This window comes from Catharus ustulatus, chromosome Z (genome assembly GCF_009819885.2).
Source record: "Catharus ustulatus isolate bCatUst1 chromosome Z, bCatUst1.pri.v2, whole genome shotgun sequence".
In the NCBI taxonomy this organism is placed as follows: domain Eukaryota; kingdom Metazoa; phylum Chordata; class Aves; order Passeriformes; family Turdidae; genus Catharus; species Catharus ustulatus.
Genome location: NC_046262.2, coordinates 53,217,739 through 53,236,210, shown reverse-complemented (window position 1 = coordinate 53,236,210; position 18,472 = coordinate 53,217,739). Strand labels below are relative to the sequence as shown.

General features: G+C 36.9%; 1 protein-coding gene across 2 annotated transcripts in view; it reads right to left on the bottom strand.

The window, feature by feature from the left end:
* Positions 1–4,260: 4,260 nt before the first annotated feature.
* Positions 4,261–18,472, bottom strand: part of SNX2 (sorting nexin 2) — a 31,415-nt gene continuing 17,203 nt past the window's right edge. Inside the window, exons 7-16 of one of the 2 annotated variants that reach the window (XM_033084726.2) lie at positions 15,455–15,533; positions 14,180–14,255; positions 12,821–12,934; positions 12,500–12,593; positions 9,517–9,722; positions 8,344–8,487; positions 7,812–7,823; positions 5,688–5,768; positions 5,509–5,580; positions 4,261–4,750 (exon numbers count right to left, since the gene is read on the bottom strand). In XM_033084726.2, the coding sequence (XP_032940617.1) occupies positions 4,700–4,750; positions 5,509–5,580; positions 5,688–5,768; positions 7,812–7,823; positions 8,344–8,487; positions 9,517–9,722; positions 12,500–12,593; positions 12,821–12,934; positions 14,180–14,255; positions 15,455–15,533 (929 nt within the window). In that variant the 3' untranslated portion in view covers positions 4,261–4,699. The remainder of the gene's footprint in view (positions 4,751–5,508; positions 5,581–5,687; positions 5,769–7,811; positions 7,824–8,343; positions 8,488–9,516; positions 9,723–12,499; positions 12,594–12,820; positions 12,935–14,179; positions 14,256–15,454; positions 15,534–18,472) is intronic. The other variant, XM_033084727.2, reaches the window with a different exon arrangement.

The window sequence follows — 18,472 nt, the reverse complement described above, 5'->3', positions numbered from 1 at the left end:
CCAGAGGGATAACTCTTAGGACACCACTTTTGCAATAATGCATTTATGCTGAGAAGTCAGTAGAAGAATTTCATAGGAGCACTGTTTGTGGTTGTTTGCAACCTAATAAGCAGTAATTTCGAAAAGCTACTTTTCTCTTTAATATCATATAACTTATTAACAAAGAAAAGTTTTAGACATTGATCTGGTTTCAAATTCAATAGAATATAATGGAACTTTTGACTGTGCATCAGCCAAGAAGAACAAGGAAGATTACATGGTGAGCTGAATTCAAATACATCAATATGTTTTGGAATGTTAAATACTTAATTTACACAATATATCATCATTAGTTGGCTAATCTTTGAAGTTACATCTGAAGAAAAAAAAAGGATTTCTCCCCATGGCTGGCTGGTCAAGGATTGTCTTTCTGTCTAATACACTGAGGGTCAAAAATTTAAGAAACATTAGTCTATAGAACGCTATCAAAGTGTGTTCAAAACCATCCAAGTCTTGGAAAGCTAACTGCAGAAATGTTACAATGCTCCCCACAAAAAACAAAGCAAGGTGAATAAACCTCAAATGTAGCTTGACTAGAACTGGCATTACATGTATTACAATTATGTTAGTAATCCTTAAAAGCAAAACTGTACAATGGTTGAACTCTACTGGTAAGAGACACAGACTGTCTTCAAATTCATCTGTTGAACAGTCTCTCAGAAGCACTCTAGAAGTGTTGGTCTTCAGTGCTGGGTGTTGTTGCAGGTATCAATATCTTGGGTTATATTCTTAAATTATCTTGATCCAGAATGTGAAATAAATTAACATACTCTCTCCAACTGTAACTGTTCCCTGTCGTCAGATCTACCTAACCTTCCATAATTACAGAAATTAGGAATCATCAATCCCTCCCTTTGCTGGTTACTTCTGTTTCTTTTTTCCCAAAATAATCACTGTGCAATTCCTCTTAGCATTCATCATGTTAGAATGATTCACAGTGGAGAAAAAGGAATAATTACAGGCAAATCTTTCTACTTTCTACTAATTCTCATGATTCAAGATTTTCTGAATGGCTAATTTCCAGAATAGAAATAGGGAAAGTAACCTACACAAAATTTTTAATCTAAGTGATAAGTAAAATAAGAGGTCAGATCAAAAAAAGACAGTCCTTAATTAGATCACAACCTAAGTTTGTCAATTTTTCAATTGCTACAAAACTCATTTTAAATCTCAAAATTGAACCACAAACACATGATTTATTTCTAGTCTTTTCTTGCCCTTCCATTTCCATTCTATATTTCTTTAACTTTTGTATATGAATATCCTGTTAGGACAGGTCTGCCTACGTTACTTTGCGGACTCTTCTTTCTTAGTGACAGAAAAAAAAATTGGATTATTTTATACCCCTTCCCTTTGTTAATCACTTCCTCATTGATCTAGGGTGGGGGAGGGGAAAGGAAGGAGTTACTTCATTCCTGAAGTAAAAAGATTACTAGCAAGTAACTACCATTGCAGCTACTACCATTGATTCAACTATGGAAGACAAGTATTTTAAAATAGGAAGAATCATCTTAGCAGGTAATAAGTAACATTTTGAACCTGAAAATTCAGCTTAATAACCTGTTAATACATTGCCCTTTTTTTCTGACGTTTGTGATGGATTTATATTTTGCCACAAATTAAGATTGTTACATAGCCTGTTCTACTCTAGAGTAGAAGGGGAGGAAAAAAAAGTAACACTAAAGGGGTTTTTTCCCTATGTGCTTTTTCCTGACAATCATTTCACTGCACACATAATTTTAGTGGGTGTTGGCTGTTCACTTTAACGTACGAGATCTACCAGCCAGCAGCTCATTTCCACAATTTGAAAGAAACTGACATATTTGGGGCACGAACTCCACAGAAACCAACTCCCATAGGCAGCTTTCAGAGGGAGACATAGAAGAAAGAATAATGGACGGAGAAGCAGAATATTCTGTTTTAGAAGGGACAGTCGTGAAAGAATTACAGACTTACCGTACACTGAATATCAGTTTAAGAAAGAAATACCAGTGTCTTCAATTTGAGCCACTACATGTCATGTATATTTAATTTTAAAAGGACCATGGACCTGATGAATAGAAGAACTTGTTGCAAATATCTGCATTCTATTTTAACCTAAAAGGTAAACTAAAATTCAGTAGCATCTCGTCTTTTGTACAGTATTCCAAACGCAGTTCATAATTTTGCATGCATTTACTTTTTCCTTATGCTAGTGATTCTTCAGTGGTACATTGGCTTGTAGTTTTCATGAAATACACACCTATATTTTGTACAATATCTAATGGCGAAGTCCACAGAGGAAAGAGTTCAGTAATATCTCCATTTACTTGGGTTGTGAAACATCTGCTAATATGGATGTTAATCACACAAAGAAAGACAGCAATCAAACCTCTAATATTCACAATGCAGGGGAAAATAAACAAAATAAACTTTCAGATCACAGGATATTCCGAGTTGAAAGGGACACACAAAGATCATCAAGTCCAACTTCAATGAATCACCCATCTGGTAGCTGAACCCAGAGCTTTGGCATATCAGCCAACTAAGCCAGTCTCAGGATCATTAATGGCTTCCTGAAACAACAGGAGTTTTATGCTAGCCAAATGTGACTGCTGATGTGGATATTCTATTCAAGATAACTTATGATGCAAAAAAACTTGTAGAATCTTTTGTATTAGTAGCCAACCCTGTGTGAGTGATCTCCAGAAATGCCATTATCCTTTTGTTCCCCAAAAGGCTTCTGGTCTTAAGAAAAAACTTGCATAACTCATTCTTGTTTTCAGCTGACTGGTATAGACAGCCACACTAATCCTTACTAGCAGACTTTCTCATTCTCTTGTCACAAAGAGAAGAAAACTGATCCATCATTCAAATGAACTGCAACCCTGATAGAGGCAAAAAGAGATCGAGAGCTAAGAAAGCTGAAAAAACCACTTACAGAAGAAAGATCATGAAAGGATATGTTCATCCATTTTGACCTCTGCATGCCCAAACTGAGTCTTTTAGTTCTGGAAATATAATTTTCAGTGTGAGTGCTATATATCTTAATTTTAATACTGAGCAGTTGGGAAATTTTCATTAGCAGCAAGCAAGCCAGCATTTAAGTATGTTGTAACATGTAATAAAGTGTTAAATCAGTTTCTTCATCATAAACCCCTTGCATATTTGAGCTCTTCAAAAGGCAGTTTTAAGACCAATAACAGAAGAAACATAAGGTATTATTAGCTTAAGGTTTTAGCATCTGACCATTTAAAAAGAAACTTGATTTAGGCTCGATAAATTTTGGTGGGGGTTTTTCTGTTCTAGTTTCCTTGAAAACTCCTGGAAATACTGAGTCAAAGAGGTCTGTAGAGAAACAATAGCAGACACTAATCTCTCAAGTTTACACTAACTTTGTTGTAAAAATAGAGTATGTTATTCCTGTTGAATGGAGGTTGCCATTCTATTCAGAAATGTTATTATGTCCTTCTTCACATTTGACCCCAAATAATACAGATTAATGGGTTTATCCTGCAGTCTTATTAGCTGAAAGCAACAGATTCTCTTGGTTTTTTATGTGATTAGTATTTGCCTAAAATTTGTTAACAGTAATACCTTATATTAATACTATATTATTATTTATATTAAAATCAACAGGCTCAGTATATCATTAAAATGACAGGACAGCACATATTATGTTAATATTGTGCTCTGATTTCTTGCAAAAGGTATAACCAGTCCCTTCAAATGTATTTTCTTCTATGAAAATCCAGACAGAATGCTAGCTCTTACAACTAACAGGCAGTCAGCTGAATTACCCGCTTTTCTTCCTCAAGTATTACCAGAACTACTGCAAGATTTTTTTTTCATTTTTGTATCCTGAGACCACTGAATACAATTGATGCAATGTATCAGTCCAGTAGGACATCAGTATTTGACCATGCAGGTGATTTTAACTCTGCAGAAGCTTTGTAAACACTTGAAGGAGATTTCAGTTTACATCTGTCTGTTGCCCAAGTATTTTGACCCTATGAGTATTAACACAGTAGGCTTTTCCAAGACAGTGGTAACTTCAAGTGGAAAGAACACCTGTAATGGAGAGATTCAGAATTAAGAAATAGAACAGTTTATCATGGATAATTGTTTGTGGATCTTTAATACCTTCTCCAGCACTCTTTGCTAAATGTTGGGTTTGCCCTGGACACATCTTAATTTGTTCTAAGAACACCAGTAAGTATCTACAGACACAAGCCCAGAGTGTTTAATGTTTCACAAGGTACATCCCTTTATTACTGTAATCACAAAAACATGATTTTGTACAGGAATGTTTAAGTGAACATTAATCAATGCAATTAAATTTGTTTCATAAAGATCAGGTAAACATACTACAGAACATTGTGTTGTAGAGAACGAAAATATCAGCTTTCTGGCCTTGCAGTGCACATTTTAGTGCAAGTATTAAGACACAATTGTGTTCAATTCAGCAATGTATTGCAGAACATCATGCCACAGTCCACTTTGAAGAGGGTCAGGACATGCAGCTTGTTAATAAAATGCTGTGGTATATATAAAAAAGCCAGATGTTAATTCATAAAATATACAGTGGTTTATTTGGATGATTTAAAGTGATTTCACTGTGGAATTAAGTTTTATCCAGGACAAACATCCAGAGTGTCTTGTCATTTGGAATATTCTTCTTTTAGGCAATGGCTTTGGCTTCAGGTAGGAATGCCTCCCAGTATTTTATTAGCTTGAAAAGAAGGAAAAATCACTCATTAAGTATTAGATGCTGGAAAACACAATACGCACCTGCCTTGTCTTGCAGTCAACTTGCCTCCACAAGACAAAGTAAGAATGTAGGTACTTATTCATTACTATTTTGCAAAAAACCCCCACAAGTAATAATACACAAATCTGCTCATAGCTATAGATATGTTTCTACACGTTGAACACAATGTTATAGAATACAATTATACAGATTTTTTTAAAGATCAATCACTTATTATTACCACTAAAGATCCTGGGTTTTGGGTGGTTTTAAATTAAACAAAGCTGGAGGGTTCTATTCTTACCATGAACGGAAGAACCAACCCTTGTTTTTCAAGTAGGCCTACTTCTCAGACACTGAAAACTGTTTTCATGCTTTCCAGTATTCAATATTTTAAAAACCAGCAATAAACATTTAAGAATCCAAGTCTCTTCAGTAAGTGTAAGTACATACTGATTACAATTTACTCCAATCTCTAAGTGAAAGTACTAGTTTAGTTTGAGAAGGTGACAAGACCCTCTGCTTGCCCATATCCCTAAGGGAGCTTCTCCATTGCTTCCCTGAATTACAGTGCTGCAAAGGCTGGGAAACTCCAATCATCATGTCATTTGCCAATACAGTACAGACTAGTAGCTCTTAATGCTCTAGAAACTGGTTTTCTTAAAGCCCATCTTTTTCTAACTAACCTAATATGGAATGTATTATTTTGTAACTTGTACAAAGTGTAAAATTTATCTTACCTGCTGTTGTGTTTGCACTAATGACTCTAAGTACTCGATAATAACAGTTTTAAAGTCTTTCACTCGTTCCTTCTGTTAATAAATAAATTATAGCGTATTAACTTCTTAACAAATTTTACTTGTAATATCAATGTTATCTACAGTAGAACTGTCATTTACTTGGACAAAATTATACATGCCTCAAATCTTCCCACTTCCTTGCGAATGGTTTTGGAGATCTGTTCAAAATCTTTTTCCCCTTGCTGAACTTTTGTCTCCCACTGGCAAAGGAAAGACATAAAGAGATAAGATTTTGTGCTGTCCATTCAGGCCATCCACATCTGAACTTTTTTAGCACATTGATAGTCATATAAGAGCTAAAAGGACCAATTTGGTTGTTTTGGCCTATTTGAAAGAAAATCTTGAAATAAAAATTTCAAATTTGTGTTGTAGGATGCTATCAGATCAGTTACAACAAAGGGTATCTTTAAGGTAATGCTAGCTGTACATAAAATGTAAAAATATCTTAATACTGCTATTAAGAACATTTAACAACATTTACAAAATATTCTTTAGAAAACAAAATGTATCTCAACATTTTCTAACTATTCCTTTCACAAACTTAGGAACCTAAACCTGTCCAATCCAGTTTGGAAGAGCCTCAAGTTAGTTCCCCGTACTTTCTAACTCCAGAAGAGATGAGCAAATCTTCATCTCTGCCTCTTTTCAAGTATTTGATCATCACTATCAATTTTCTGTTGCAAATGACAAGCTGCTGAGGATGTGTTTATCTGCTTTCTAAAGCACGAGCCTTTTTCAGTGGCAACTGTTCTCACAGAAAGCTGGAGTAGAAACCTTACTGCAAGTAAGAAGATCACTAGAGGAAAATTCAGAGGAAACGTTTCTTAGGGGGTTTTGCCATATTGGAAGCATTGCAGCATTCATGTAACAATATATGACACCGAGTCATTTCTCCTTAGTTTCTGTGAAAAGACATCCAGCTAGACAGAAAGGGATCATCAGCATCTACATTGCCCGGCAACTGCTTTCATACTCCTATGACATTGTAAATTTAATCTAGTTGTATAGATAAACTGAGAGCCCCACAGCAGGCTAGCAATTCTTTGAAATGCAACTGTATCTGTTCATCTCAATATATTAACTAGAAAAAATACATTCAGTAACATTTATCTTCATCAGAAAAAAGCAGCAGGGAAGCAACAAGCTTCAATGTAGCATCTTCCTGTTAGCAATCCAGTCCTGCTACTGATTAAAAAAAAACATTTTGTGATGCAGTGTCAAGTTTCTACTGCGGTAAGAGATAAACATAATCTATGTTCCAATAAACATGTCCATATTTATATTTTAGTATAATTTATTCGCAGTCCTCTGACTGCCCTTTTAGATATACATTATGAAGCTATTTAGTAAGTCATAATAGTATCTTCTTCATGGAAGATGAGCCTGAAGAGTTAGCTAATAACTGGAATAGCACAAAACATGTCTAAGGAAAAGTAGATTATGGTAGCTTCCTACCACATCAAACAGAGGAGCCTGAGATTTCTGTGAAAGCTTCTACAGGCCTAATAAATTCAACATTTCAGTTTCATCATGCCCAAATCCCAGGTCCTATGCAAATTATCACTGGGTAAGAGCTGCCATTTTATAGTATCTGACACAAGAAACTTCTCATTCAATAAGGTATCTCTAGGACTGCCCTTCCTCCCTTTATTCACAAAAAACAACCAAGTCATGGATGACACTGAAGCTGCTTAGGCTTCCACTTTGCAATTCCTCTGGCCAGAGAGTCCATTATTACAGAATTCAGCAACTCTGAACACATTTCAGTGGCAGTAAGAACTTTCAATTGACACATTTAAACTGTGGGTTTACTAAAAATGTTCTCTAATTATCCAACAACGCAGGAAAAGTAATTCCTTCAGAAAAAAGCAGTTACTATAACATTGGGACTGGGAAAGGATCACTATTCCCCACTACTACCAGTAATCAGGAAATTTATTGTGCGTGGATGGTGACATCAGGAGAGACAATCAACAAAAACGTGGTCACACAAGAATAATTGTAGGTTTTCTCAGTAAACAAAGGACTTTTTTTAAGGAAAAGAAAATCAAGTTAATGAGTAATTTCAATACTGTATGTGAAATATATCAAAGAGCAAAAAGAACAAAGGAGCATGTGGTTAGTGACCAATGAGGAAGCAAAACAAAGCAACTGTGTAATCTGCAATAACGTTCTCCCATTTAATGGGAGAGCACTAGAGCATACTTAGAAAGCATTAGTGTTAAATAATTAAGTTGTCCTACCTCTTCAATTTCCTTAGTGAAGCATGATAGAAAAAGTGTATAAATTATGATACTTCAACATGTTAGATTTACTTTTACTGAAATTACACCATATATACATGCACATATATATGGGTAGAAAAACTGCGTATTTAAGCAAAACATGGGAATAGTTCTCTATTAGCTGTCTTTGCTGGATTTACCCAAGTTATCTTAGCTTTAAAAACCAAGAGATGCTCCTCTGCTTATCCAAGTGAGTTGTTAACAGTTAAAAGCATTAACTTGTCCATGTTCCCTCCCTCCCATCTCCCAGACTCTGTAGAGACAGTATTAACTGTCTCACAGATCTTACAATGAGTAAAAATTGCACACATTTAGTGGTTTTAGTAAATTCCTTTAAAAATTTCAGTATATACAGGAAATGGCAAGTAAGTGATACAGGAAATGGCAAGTAAGTGATTTGTAAACAAAAATGATATAAAGCAGCATTAATGCAGAATGAGTGAGCCAATGCAGAAAGTCTGACCTCCAAAATAATGTTCAATAACATTACCTCTTTTATTTCATCTTTAGCTTGCTGTAATTTATCAGGTTTGTTGGCAAGCTGGAGCTTTGCTTCAGCTTCACGTTTTTTTTGCAAAGTGACTTGAGCATCTTGCCACTTCTGCCAGCATTTCATTCGATGGTCAAACACACCCTATGAGAATAGACAAACTTATTAAACAACTGGAATTGTTAGAGCTATCTAAATTCCCAGTAGGAAAAAATAATTCTAGGCTAAAGCTGGAACAAGTAGTATATTCAAAGAAACCTTAGTGTGTCTACCACATACTGCATTTCACTTGACATCATGCTTGCACAGTTCAATACCTTCCACAAATAACAGGCTATTCAAGAACCCTTTTCAGAGCAGACACTTCAGTGCTCCAAATCACTTTATGTCCCTCATTTTATCAAAACTCTACTAAAACAACCAGTATGAAATGCTCTATTATGCAGATAATTCCCTAAATGCAGATAGTAGCAAACTGTTCATGCATATGGATAACACACAATTTCAGCAACATGTTTATGTTACCAATGGACTAAGGCAGCAGAAGTAAAGTACACATGTCAAAAAAAAAAAAAAAAAAAGGGAAAAAGAAAAGATAAACAAAGTAAAAAAAACTATATATACTTCCAACAACCCGGAGAGTTCAAAGGCATTTCTGGAGAGAATTCACAGACACCTGTTCTCATGTCTAATCCTAATCATGTTGCGCAGCATAGCTTACACTTAAATTGAATATCTTCTTTAATGAGATGCAGATCCACAAATTGTGCTTTTTTCCTTATTTAAAGACATTACTGCCTATATATGGAACACCAAATTATTTTCTTCCACATTTATGTATGCTTACTGTAACAGTAAGTAATCTGAAATAAACAGGTGCAGTATGCTTAGACACAGTAGAGTACAGTAACCCCAAATACTGTACACAATCAGTATTGCTCAAAGTAGTTTTGCTGTAGTTTTTTCTCTGAATCTTACCACTCCATTTCCATTTTCACAGTTGTTGTTAACATTGGAATTACTCACGAATGCTTTCACTTTACCTTGCTAGAACATCAGGCAAAAACTTAATCATGTTACGTTAGCAAATGCACACATTCATTTACCCTAAACCTTTAAGCTGAGGAATATGACTTTAAACACTAAATCAGTACTTTTCCTAGTAGTACTCACTTTCACTGCAGCAATCAGACGAATGTAATCACCAAGCAGTTCTGAGAACACATAGAAATCAGCAAAAGCTTGTTCTTGATGCAACTGATCTATCTTCTCCTCAACCTCTGCAAGCTGAGACAAAGCTCTAGATAGAGCAGTGTGGTCCTCCGAGTTACCTAACATGGCAGCACTTTTAGCAAAGGCAGCAGTGTTGGCTGAAAGCTCTGAAACACAGGAGTATGTTCAGCAAGATTGAGTTAATTTGTTAAATTACTCTGCAGCATAAATCAGTGGAGCAGAGGTTTAACTTCACCAACCGAAAAGAAAGCTACAGATCATAGTAAGATACACAAGGACATCACAACGAAACCACATCTAGGAGAAAGACCCCTGTGCAAAGAAACTCTTAATCAGTAAAAACGCTTTGCCAAGTCTGTTAATGTCATGATTACAGTAAATTCACGAATACAAGCCGCACTGACTATAAGCCGCATCTCTGGGTGTTGGCAAATATTTCGGTTTTTGTCCATAGATAAGCCGCACCCGAATATAAGCCGCTTTGTCGTTCGCAGCGAGGACCCGCGTGCAATTAGTAACAGAACGGCGGCAGGGCGGGGTTTACTGGCTGAGCTAAGGTTGTGCAGGCTCGGCCCGCTAGGGGCCGCTGACGGGGCCAGGTGGCCCAGCCCGGTGCTGCCGCTCGGGGCCATCCACCGCTGCCCCTGGGCTCGGTCACCCCGGGTCGGCGCTGCCCCGCGGTGGCAGGCAGGGACGGAGCTTCCCCCGCTCCTACGGCAGCGGCGGCGGGCGGGGACGGAGCTTTCCCGCGCCCGTGGCGCCGGCGGCGGGCAGGGACGGAGTTTCCCCGCTCCTGCCGCGGCGGCGGCGGGCGGGGACAAAGCACCCCGTCGGCTCCCCGAGCCGCGGCAATGGCTGCGCGGGGCTCCCGTCGGCTCCCCGGGCCACAGCAATGGCGGCGCCGGCTTCCCCCCCCCTCCCCGGGCCACAGCAATGGCGGCGCGCGCTTCCCCCCCCCTCCCCGGGCCAGAGCAATGGCGGCGCCGGCTTCCCCCCCCCTCCCCGGGCCGCAGCAATGGCGGCGCCGGCTTCCCCCCTCTCCCCGGGCCGCAGCAATGGCGGCGCGCGCTTCCCCCCCCCTCCCCGGGCCGCGGTAGGGGCGGCCCGGGTCCCCCCTCTCCTCCCCGGGCCGCGGCAATGGCGGCGCCGGGCCCCCCCCGTCTCTCCCTTGGGCTGTGGCAGAGGAGGAAAGAGAGCTCTCCCGCCTCTCTCCCCGCCCCCCGTGCTGCCTACAGGGAGCCAGGCTCCACCCGCGGTGCAACAAAGTAGCGATTTGTAACAATCGCAAAATGCCAACTTTGCAGCTGCTCGGCTCAGCACTCTGGCAGGCATTTCTGAGGTTGTATTAGCCGCTCCTGATTATTAGCCGCATTTCCGGTTTAGGAGCAAAATCTTAGTCAAATTGGTGCGGCTTGTATTCATGAAATTACTGTACTCTGTCCAGCAAAAAAAATGAAAAAAAAAGTCACTTCAGTATTATCCAGCTACCTACTTCAGAGAAAATGCAAACCCACAGAACAAAAGCCAAGTCACTACACAGCAAATTTTAACTACAATTTTAACAGGTTTACAACAGATTTTTTCCATTTACTTGAGTGTGGAAAAAACCCAACCCTTTCACAAAATCACCTCTCCCATGAATGGAATTTATTTCTGTGGGATGTTTTATTGACTTTAAGTAGCTTTTATGAGTGCATACTGTAATTGTCACATTCCGATAGGCCTTAAAATAAAAAAAAAAAAACCAATCAAATCTCACATATCAGCATCTGAGAAAGTGAAGTTTTGAGCTTATTTATTAACAAATACTGGTGCAATTGTCTCAAATCCCATGTAAGTAATCCTGTACAAAGTTTAATTCCATGAAGGACCTTTGAACAAATGTTTGGTCCAAATTACTTCAGGTTAGTATGCAACTTTGCTACTCCTGCAGAACCATCAGAACACCAGAAGTGATTGCAGAAGGAAGCTGTCTTCAGGTATTTTAAGTCTTTACAATCTAAACAAAACTCTTCGAAAAAAAATTCAATGAACCAACACTTCTTCAAATCTATAAGGCGTCAAATCAACCGTAAATAAAGATTTCCATTTTCCATTACTTCTTAAATACTCCTTTGCCTTAAGGAGAGGTGGCTAAAGATATTTAAACTGCAGAGAGTAATTCTTGATCAGAATTTTGAGAAAGCAATTTACAACATTTTCGTGGACTTTCAGAAATGCTCAAAGGTGACATCATATTTTAACATAATACAATATTATCAGAAAGCCACACCTATGGTCTTATTCAGCTACAAATTCAAAATTGTGGTTTGTCTGGGGTTTTGTCTAGCTTCTTGTTTTTATTGTATTTGGTTATTTTAAATAATCTGATGAAAATCCATCTCTGACAAAAAGCAGCACATGTTATTACAATATAAACTTACAGGTTTTGCTTATATCTATGACTACTTATCTTCCAGAAAAGTTTACCTTAACATTAGCTTGAGGGTATGTTATTATGCAGACTAAATTAAGAATAAGAAATTCCTGTGTAAGCACTTAACTTAGTTAACAGAGCAATAATGAACCAAAAAATGTTTAAATGCAGTCACTTTTTGCTCAGAAAGAAATTACTCTTGCCATGAAACCTAAAGATAAATTTATGGACATCTACTGTAGTAGAGTCACTTGCTAGGAGTGACAATGAATCTGTGCAAGGGAAAAAAATATATCAGATCATTACAGTGACTCTAGGAATGACAGATACTCTGGTTGAATTTAAAATTAAATATATACAAAAATACTAGAGTAGTTTAAAATAAAAGATACAACTAGAAAATTTTTGCACTAAAATACATTGGGTAATTATTTTAGTTAAGAGTACTGACATGCTGAGCTCTTGTTTTGTCACCATTTCCTAAGGTTCATGTAAAAGTAACGTTACCTTTTCTGTGGCAGACTAAAGCTTCAACACTGGAATGAAGCTTCCTAAGTTGCTGATCCAGATTCTCAAATTGCTGCTGTTTTTCTTCAAACCACTGACAAAAGATGAAAGAGTCAAGCATTACAAATTAGATTACCAACAACATTTCTGGTTCTAAGGAAGCAAATTATCCAGGTACTTCCAGGGTGGTCAACTGATACAGCTAAGAATTCAAGCCAATAAGGAAATTAATAACCCATTTTCTACTTCTACAGCTTTAAAATGCAATTGTTGAGGCTCATTAATTCATCTCATTATTCAAGCCGAAAAATCAGCTCTTACTGCATCCGATTCATTCATCTTGATTGTCATTTTGTTGACAGCGTCGGCAGCCTTGTTCACCATCCTCAATATTCCTGCTCCACTCAGAGCCTGGGTGTTAACTGCTCTCGGCAGCTAGAATTGAATGACAAATAAGGGCAAAGAGACTGGTTAAAAGGATGGAGGTTTAACTGGGCACAAGGGGGAAAGAAAAGGATATAGTGTTTTCTTTAGTCCTATGTGTTTCAATATAGTGGAATCTAATTTCTCAAATTTACTACTTCTACATTCTCAAGAGGAAAACTTAAAAATATAGACTATTTACTTTTCTTCTACATCTTTACATTTAAATGGAACAAACCAACCACTTGTCCAAAGCTGTTACGAACTAGCCAAATGTCCTAAATGGCCACCTATATGCTACAATGAACAAACAGCCACTACAGGAACAGAAAAGCTTACATTTATAATAAATTAGACAAAGAAAATTCTGTTACACGTTTAATTGTAATACAAGACATGCACTGCATGCTAATAATAAAAGGTTGATGACTTTTTGCTTTTCAATACAAGACCATAAAGGTACCTCGAGTATCAAGAGAACATGTTATCTGCTTAGGTACTGAGAAATCCTCAGAGTTAAATTAACAAACTTTAAATTTATTTGGTACCATTATTCAGGCTAGATTGAATATGGTATACAAGGTGGCCCCTATGTCAGACCATTTACCCTTCATATGACGTTTTGTCTGTCAGCAGCATTGACAAACCCACTGTAAGTTATCTATTGATGCTTTTGTCAGTAGGGAGGCCTCTGACTTATTAGTGTAACTAAGATACTGACATAAGCCAAAACACAGTTCAGCATTGGAGTGAAAGCATTATGCACATTTATAAAGAGATACTATGTATCTTTAACAATATATTTAATACTGTGAAAGGTACTGGATTAATACTACAGGCAACTGAAATCCTTATTGACAAAATACATAGTCAGGCCAGCAGCACTGCCAGCATTCTCACTTTATCGTACCGATACACTTCAAGCTGAACTCCTAGAGGCAAGAGAGCTGCTTCCAAGCCAGTTTAATTTTAGATCTTACTTAACAACCAGTAACATCAAAACTGAAAAAACCAACTTGCTTGAGAAGACACTATACAGCAAATAGCTTTTTGTCACTACCACTGTAAGTTTTACCAGAGCCTGAGGCACACCATTACCTAAGTAGCCTTTGCCATTCAAGTCCATGAAAGGTATGGCCCAACTTGATTTCATATTAATTAAGAAGATTTGGTCTCAATATAAATATATTTGAATATATTGCTTGGTAGGTTACCATATCTAGAAATAAATAAGAGAAGTTAAAGGAACATAAATACCTCAGAACTTTCCAAGAATTGTCTCAAATCTGGATCCTGTAGCAAAGTTGGGTGCTTTACTGTTCGTTGCAGATACCTATGATTTTAAAAATTAAAATACCAGGTAACAGAACAGATTTAATGTGCAAACTGACTGAACATAATGCAGGGCCATACACTCCATAGCATAACATAACATAATAAAGGTTTTACAACACAGTTTATTTACACCAGAAACTTCTTAAGGTAGGGCCTGCCATATCTGCATGTTGCACAGTGGTAAAATAATATACTTCTTATTTTAAATATACTCCTTTTTTTAACCAGTTTATGCCAGAAAAAAATGAGCTTTTTTTTCTTTTTTTTTTTTTGCACAGTGCAGTAGACAGGTACTTGGTCATTCTGGTTGACTTATTTAGAATTACAGGAAATCTTGGATGAGTGAGTTGATTTTAGTCTAGGTATAAGCTATTTATATGCTTGATATACTACAGCCTTCAATCTCCATTTACTTCTAAAAGACTCATACACGCACAAGTAAAATTCAATGCAACTTCTCCCTTTTTTTTTTATGCACTTCTGCTTAGACCTCAAGTGCAATTTTTTATCCACCCTCCATTAGGTATGACAACCAGATCCTCATCTTTTTTTTCCTGAAGAAGGTAACGATTGCAGCAAAACTATTTTACGCATTGGATTGCTCAACTCTTTTTCCTTGTTCCATACTCCGTATGAAGTACAAGTTAAGGTTAACATGGCAGTATACCAGGAATAGGACCCTTCCCTGACAAAGACACTTGAACAGTTATCAGCTGTCTATCAGTGCTGGGTGACAGAGATCCAATATCTCTTATGCCAAAATTCAGCAAGTCACATCAATGTCATCAATGCACATCATCAGAAGCCCATTTTACTTTCCAGTGATTCAAGGTCTCTTCACCCACCTTCCTGCCCAACAGCTGATTTGCTATGGAACAAATACATTGCTGAAAGTGTCTTAATTCCTTCAACCCAAAATGTCTACAGAAGCGGGTAACAGTAGCTTTACTGAGTGAACCTATGCAATCTCAATTTTAAGCGTGAAACAAGTTAGCTACAGTAATTTTTATGAATAGGGCTACTCTTCCTCTTATTAATGGGAATTATTAATTTTCTACACAAAAGCCAGCTGTATACTTCTCCAGAAGTATTCTACTCATTTAAGTACAGGTCACCAGCGTTGTAATTACAGAACCTATACAGAATACTACAAGTAATTCTGAGCCTAAATAATTTTTAGTTAGATGCCCACATTACCTTTCTAGAGCTGCTCTTCTTTTCTCTACAAATTCAGTAGATGAAGAATCTTCTTTGCCTACTTTAACCTTGGTCATGCCTTGAAGGAAACAGCATCATATTGATTTTATCACAGATAAATCATTAACATAACTGATGTGATTAGAATATAAGGCTCACCTAATTTTGCATATTTAAATCAAATTATAGCGAAAAACACTACATAGGAACATTAAAAAAATCAACTGCATGCTGCGTGGCTTTGTGAATGTAGCTCTGTGAAAAACTCAATCTCCTCTAACATATTAATTATGACTAATAGGTAAGTAAAACTAGGTTAATTTGCATTTATGAAAAGAATCTAAATGGTGGTCAGAGTCTTAGTGGCAACTCATGTCCAGAAAAAGAAAACAGTCAGCCATATAAAGCAGAATGCAAAAAAACTACTCAGTTTATAAGCCTATTCACTGGTATGCTTATTACCATTATTTTCATTCTACTATTTTTTCTTTTAAGTTCTAAAATTAATAATTTTTAAATTACCTAATGAAAACTAACAAGTACTGAAAATTCTGAACTGAACTGCACAGAGAATAAAATCAGCAAAGTAGAATGTATGCAGTTTTGCAGTAGTTCCTCTGACCAAGACAAGAGTGACAGCCAGTTATTGATGTGTCATGGCACAGGAAATAGATTCAACCTCAGCAACAGAGGAACTCTGTAACAGTGAGACTGAAGCCACTATTTCTCATGCTGAAGATCTAAACTCAGACATAAGCAACTTGAGTCCCATGAAAAACACCACGAAATATTGGACATCAATAATTATTCTTGTTTCCTAAAAAACCAAAAAAGGTATTTTATTATACGGTCCTGACGTCTGATTTCTAGCTCTAGTATATTTCTTATCTGTTACTTTTGTGTTTCTTCAGCTAAAAGTTTTGAGATTCTGACTCTGTACTCACTGATCTGTCAGGTCAACAGTTCCCTAAGTTCCCCACCCATTCTCCCTTCCGGACTTAGAAGTCTCACACAGAAACACCTGGAGGAGACAAGCAGCAAAGTCTCACAAGAAGATAGAACTCTTAAGCTCTCAGTGAAGCCTTAATTTTTCCCTCCTCTACAATATGATGAAAATAAATTTGATGCAGATTTTTTTTCCAGAAGTATTCTACACAGCATAACGTAACTAAATACATAAATTTGTCAGTAAAATCTAGTAAGTCTTCAAATACAAGAATTAAAGTATTCAAGGGAAGTTGAGGTAATTCATATGCTTCTTTTTAAATTACAGTATTACTATACAATGATATTTTACTGCAGAAAGAAGGAAATCCTGTGGCTTAATACAAAAGAGCCTTCATAGCTGAACTTTGAACAGAAGTTCACATGGAAAAACTAAATACACAAACAAATTACCCATATGAGGAATTCCTACCCTGTAATAATGTGAGTTATTGCTAAATATCTTGCCAGATTTCTTTCTCTGCTAATATAAGCCTATTTAAATGCAAGTACTAAGACTGTTTCTATAGACCAAGCACTTTCCTAACCCTTCACAGGAAAAGATCTATATATAACAGATTATTTCCTTTAAAAATGAAAACGTGATTTTTACACACACTTATATAAGTAGTGAGGTACCTCAATGAATGTCCAATTCCAGCTCACAATTGACTCATTCTTATTCTCTTTTTCTACAGTCAGTAATTGATGGACTTGAATTGTAGCTAAGATTTAAAATTCCAGCCCCTCTCATCACCACAATGAAGTTCGAGCTTAAAACTCCAGGTGTTACCAGCAGTGTAACAGAATGAACAGACCAGGGACTTTTTTACAACACACATTGCATAACATAAAATTTATCACATTACGTATTGTGACTTTAAACACAAATATGCATAATGTAAAGAATATGTCATCTTACTTTCAGCTGTTTTGTCAGCTCTCTGCTTTAAGATGCATTATTTCAAAACAGATTATAAACAATTCCTTCTTTCCTCCAGAACTGGAAACATACTGACTACACGCTCTTGACCAGAACTAACACCTGTAAAGTTCAACTTTAAAGAGGGAATTTCATGCTCTTTTGAAAATATTCTAGAGTCGGAGTTTTCTCAACCTACCCATAGCTTAAAGTCTCTACACAAGGCTTTGACGCACCAACCAGTGCTTGCTTGCACTGCACTCCCACTGTTTTATTGTCTTCCAGGTGTATCAGTTTTTATGCTGGTTTTGTTCAAGTGGCAGCTGAAATCCAGCTGAACTTGACTGCAATGCAAGCATTACATTTTCATGTAAATGCACACTGCACACTGTCATAAAAGCCTTAAATGTATCATCCAAAGGATATGATCAGAAGCCTCATTCCATTTCCATAAACCCTGTTAGCATTTGGAAGGAAACTTATTTTTGTTATAGGAAAAAATTATTATTACAGAATTTCCCATAACTTTCAAGAACTACCAAAAATTCAGGTCAAATTTTCAGTATCACAGGCTTAAAAACAGTTTTTCACAAAGTAAAATCATGAATTTTCCAAGCCTCCTGCTGCCTACATCTACTCAGTCTATATCTACTCCTACTTAAATGAAAAACTGCTGCTCTGATTATCTTTACAGATGAAACTGCTGAAGGACTTCCATTGCCCACATATCAAACAACATTCTAGATTCAAATCACTTAAATCATTAACACAAAAGTCTTTAACAGGCTTTACTGCTTTAAATATTCACCTATTTTGAAAAAAATCTTTCCTACTTAGAGATCACAAAACTGAAGTTGTTTTAATGCACCAGGCATTCAAGTCAAAAGTTGTTTTTTGCATTAAAACCTTGCAAAACTTACAAGAGGGTTTGCATTCCCCATAATAAAAAGAAACAAACAGAAGTATCAAATATCTGGAGTATGTATGAAGTCTATATATTGCAGGCAATTGATAACAGCTCAACTTAAAAATAAACTTTAGCATCCTTGTTTTGGCTGACTAATCAGCCCTTGAAGGGCAAGAGCAAAGAATCATAGATAAGAAACACAAGG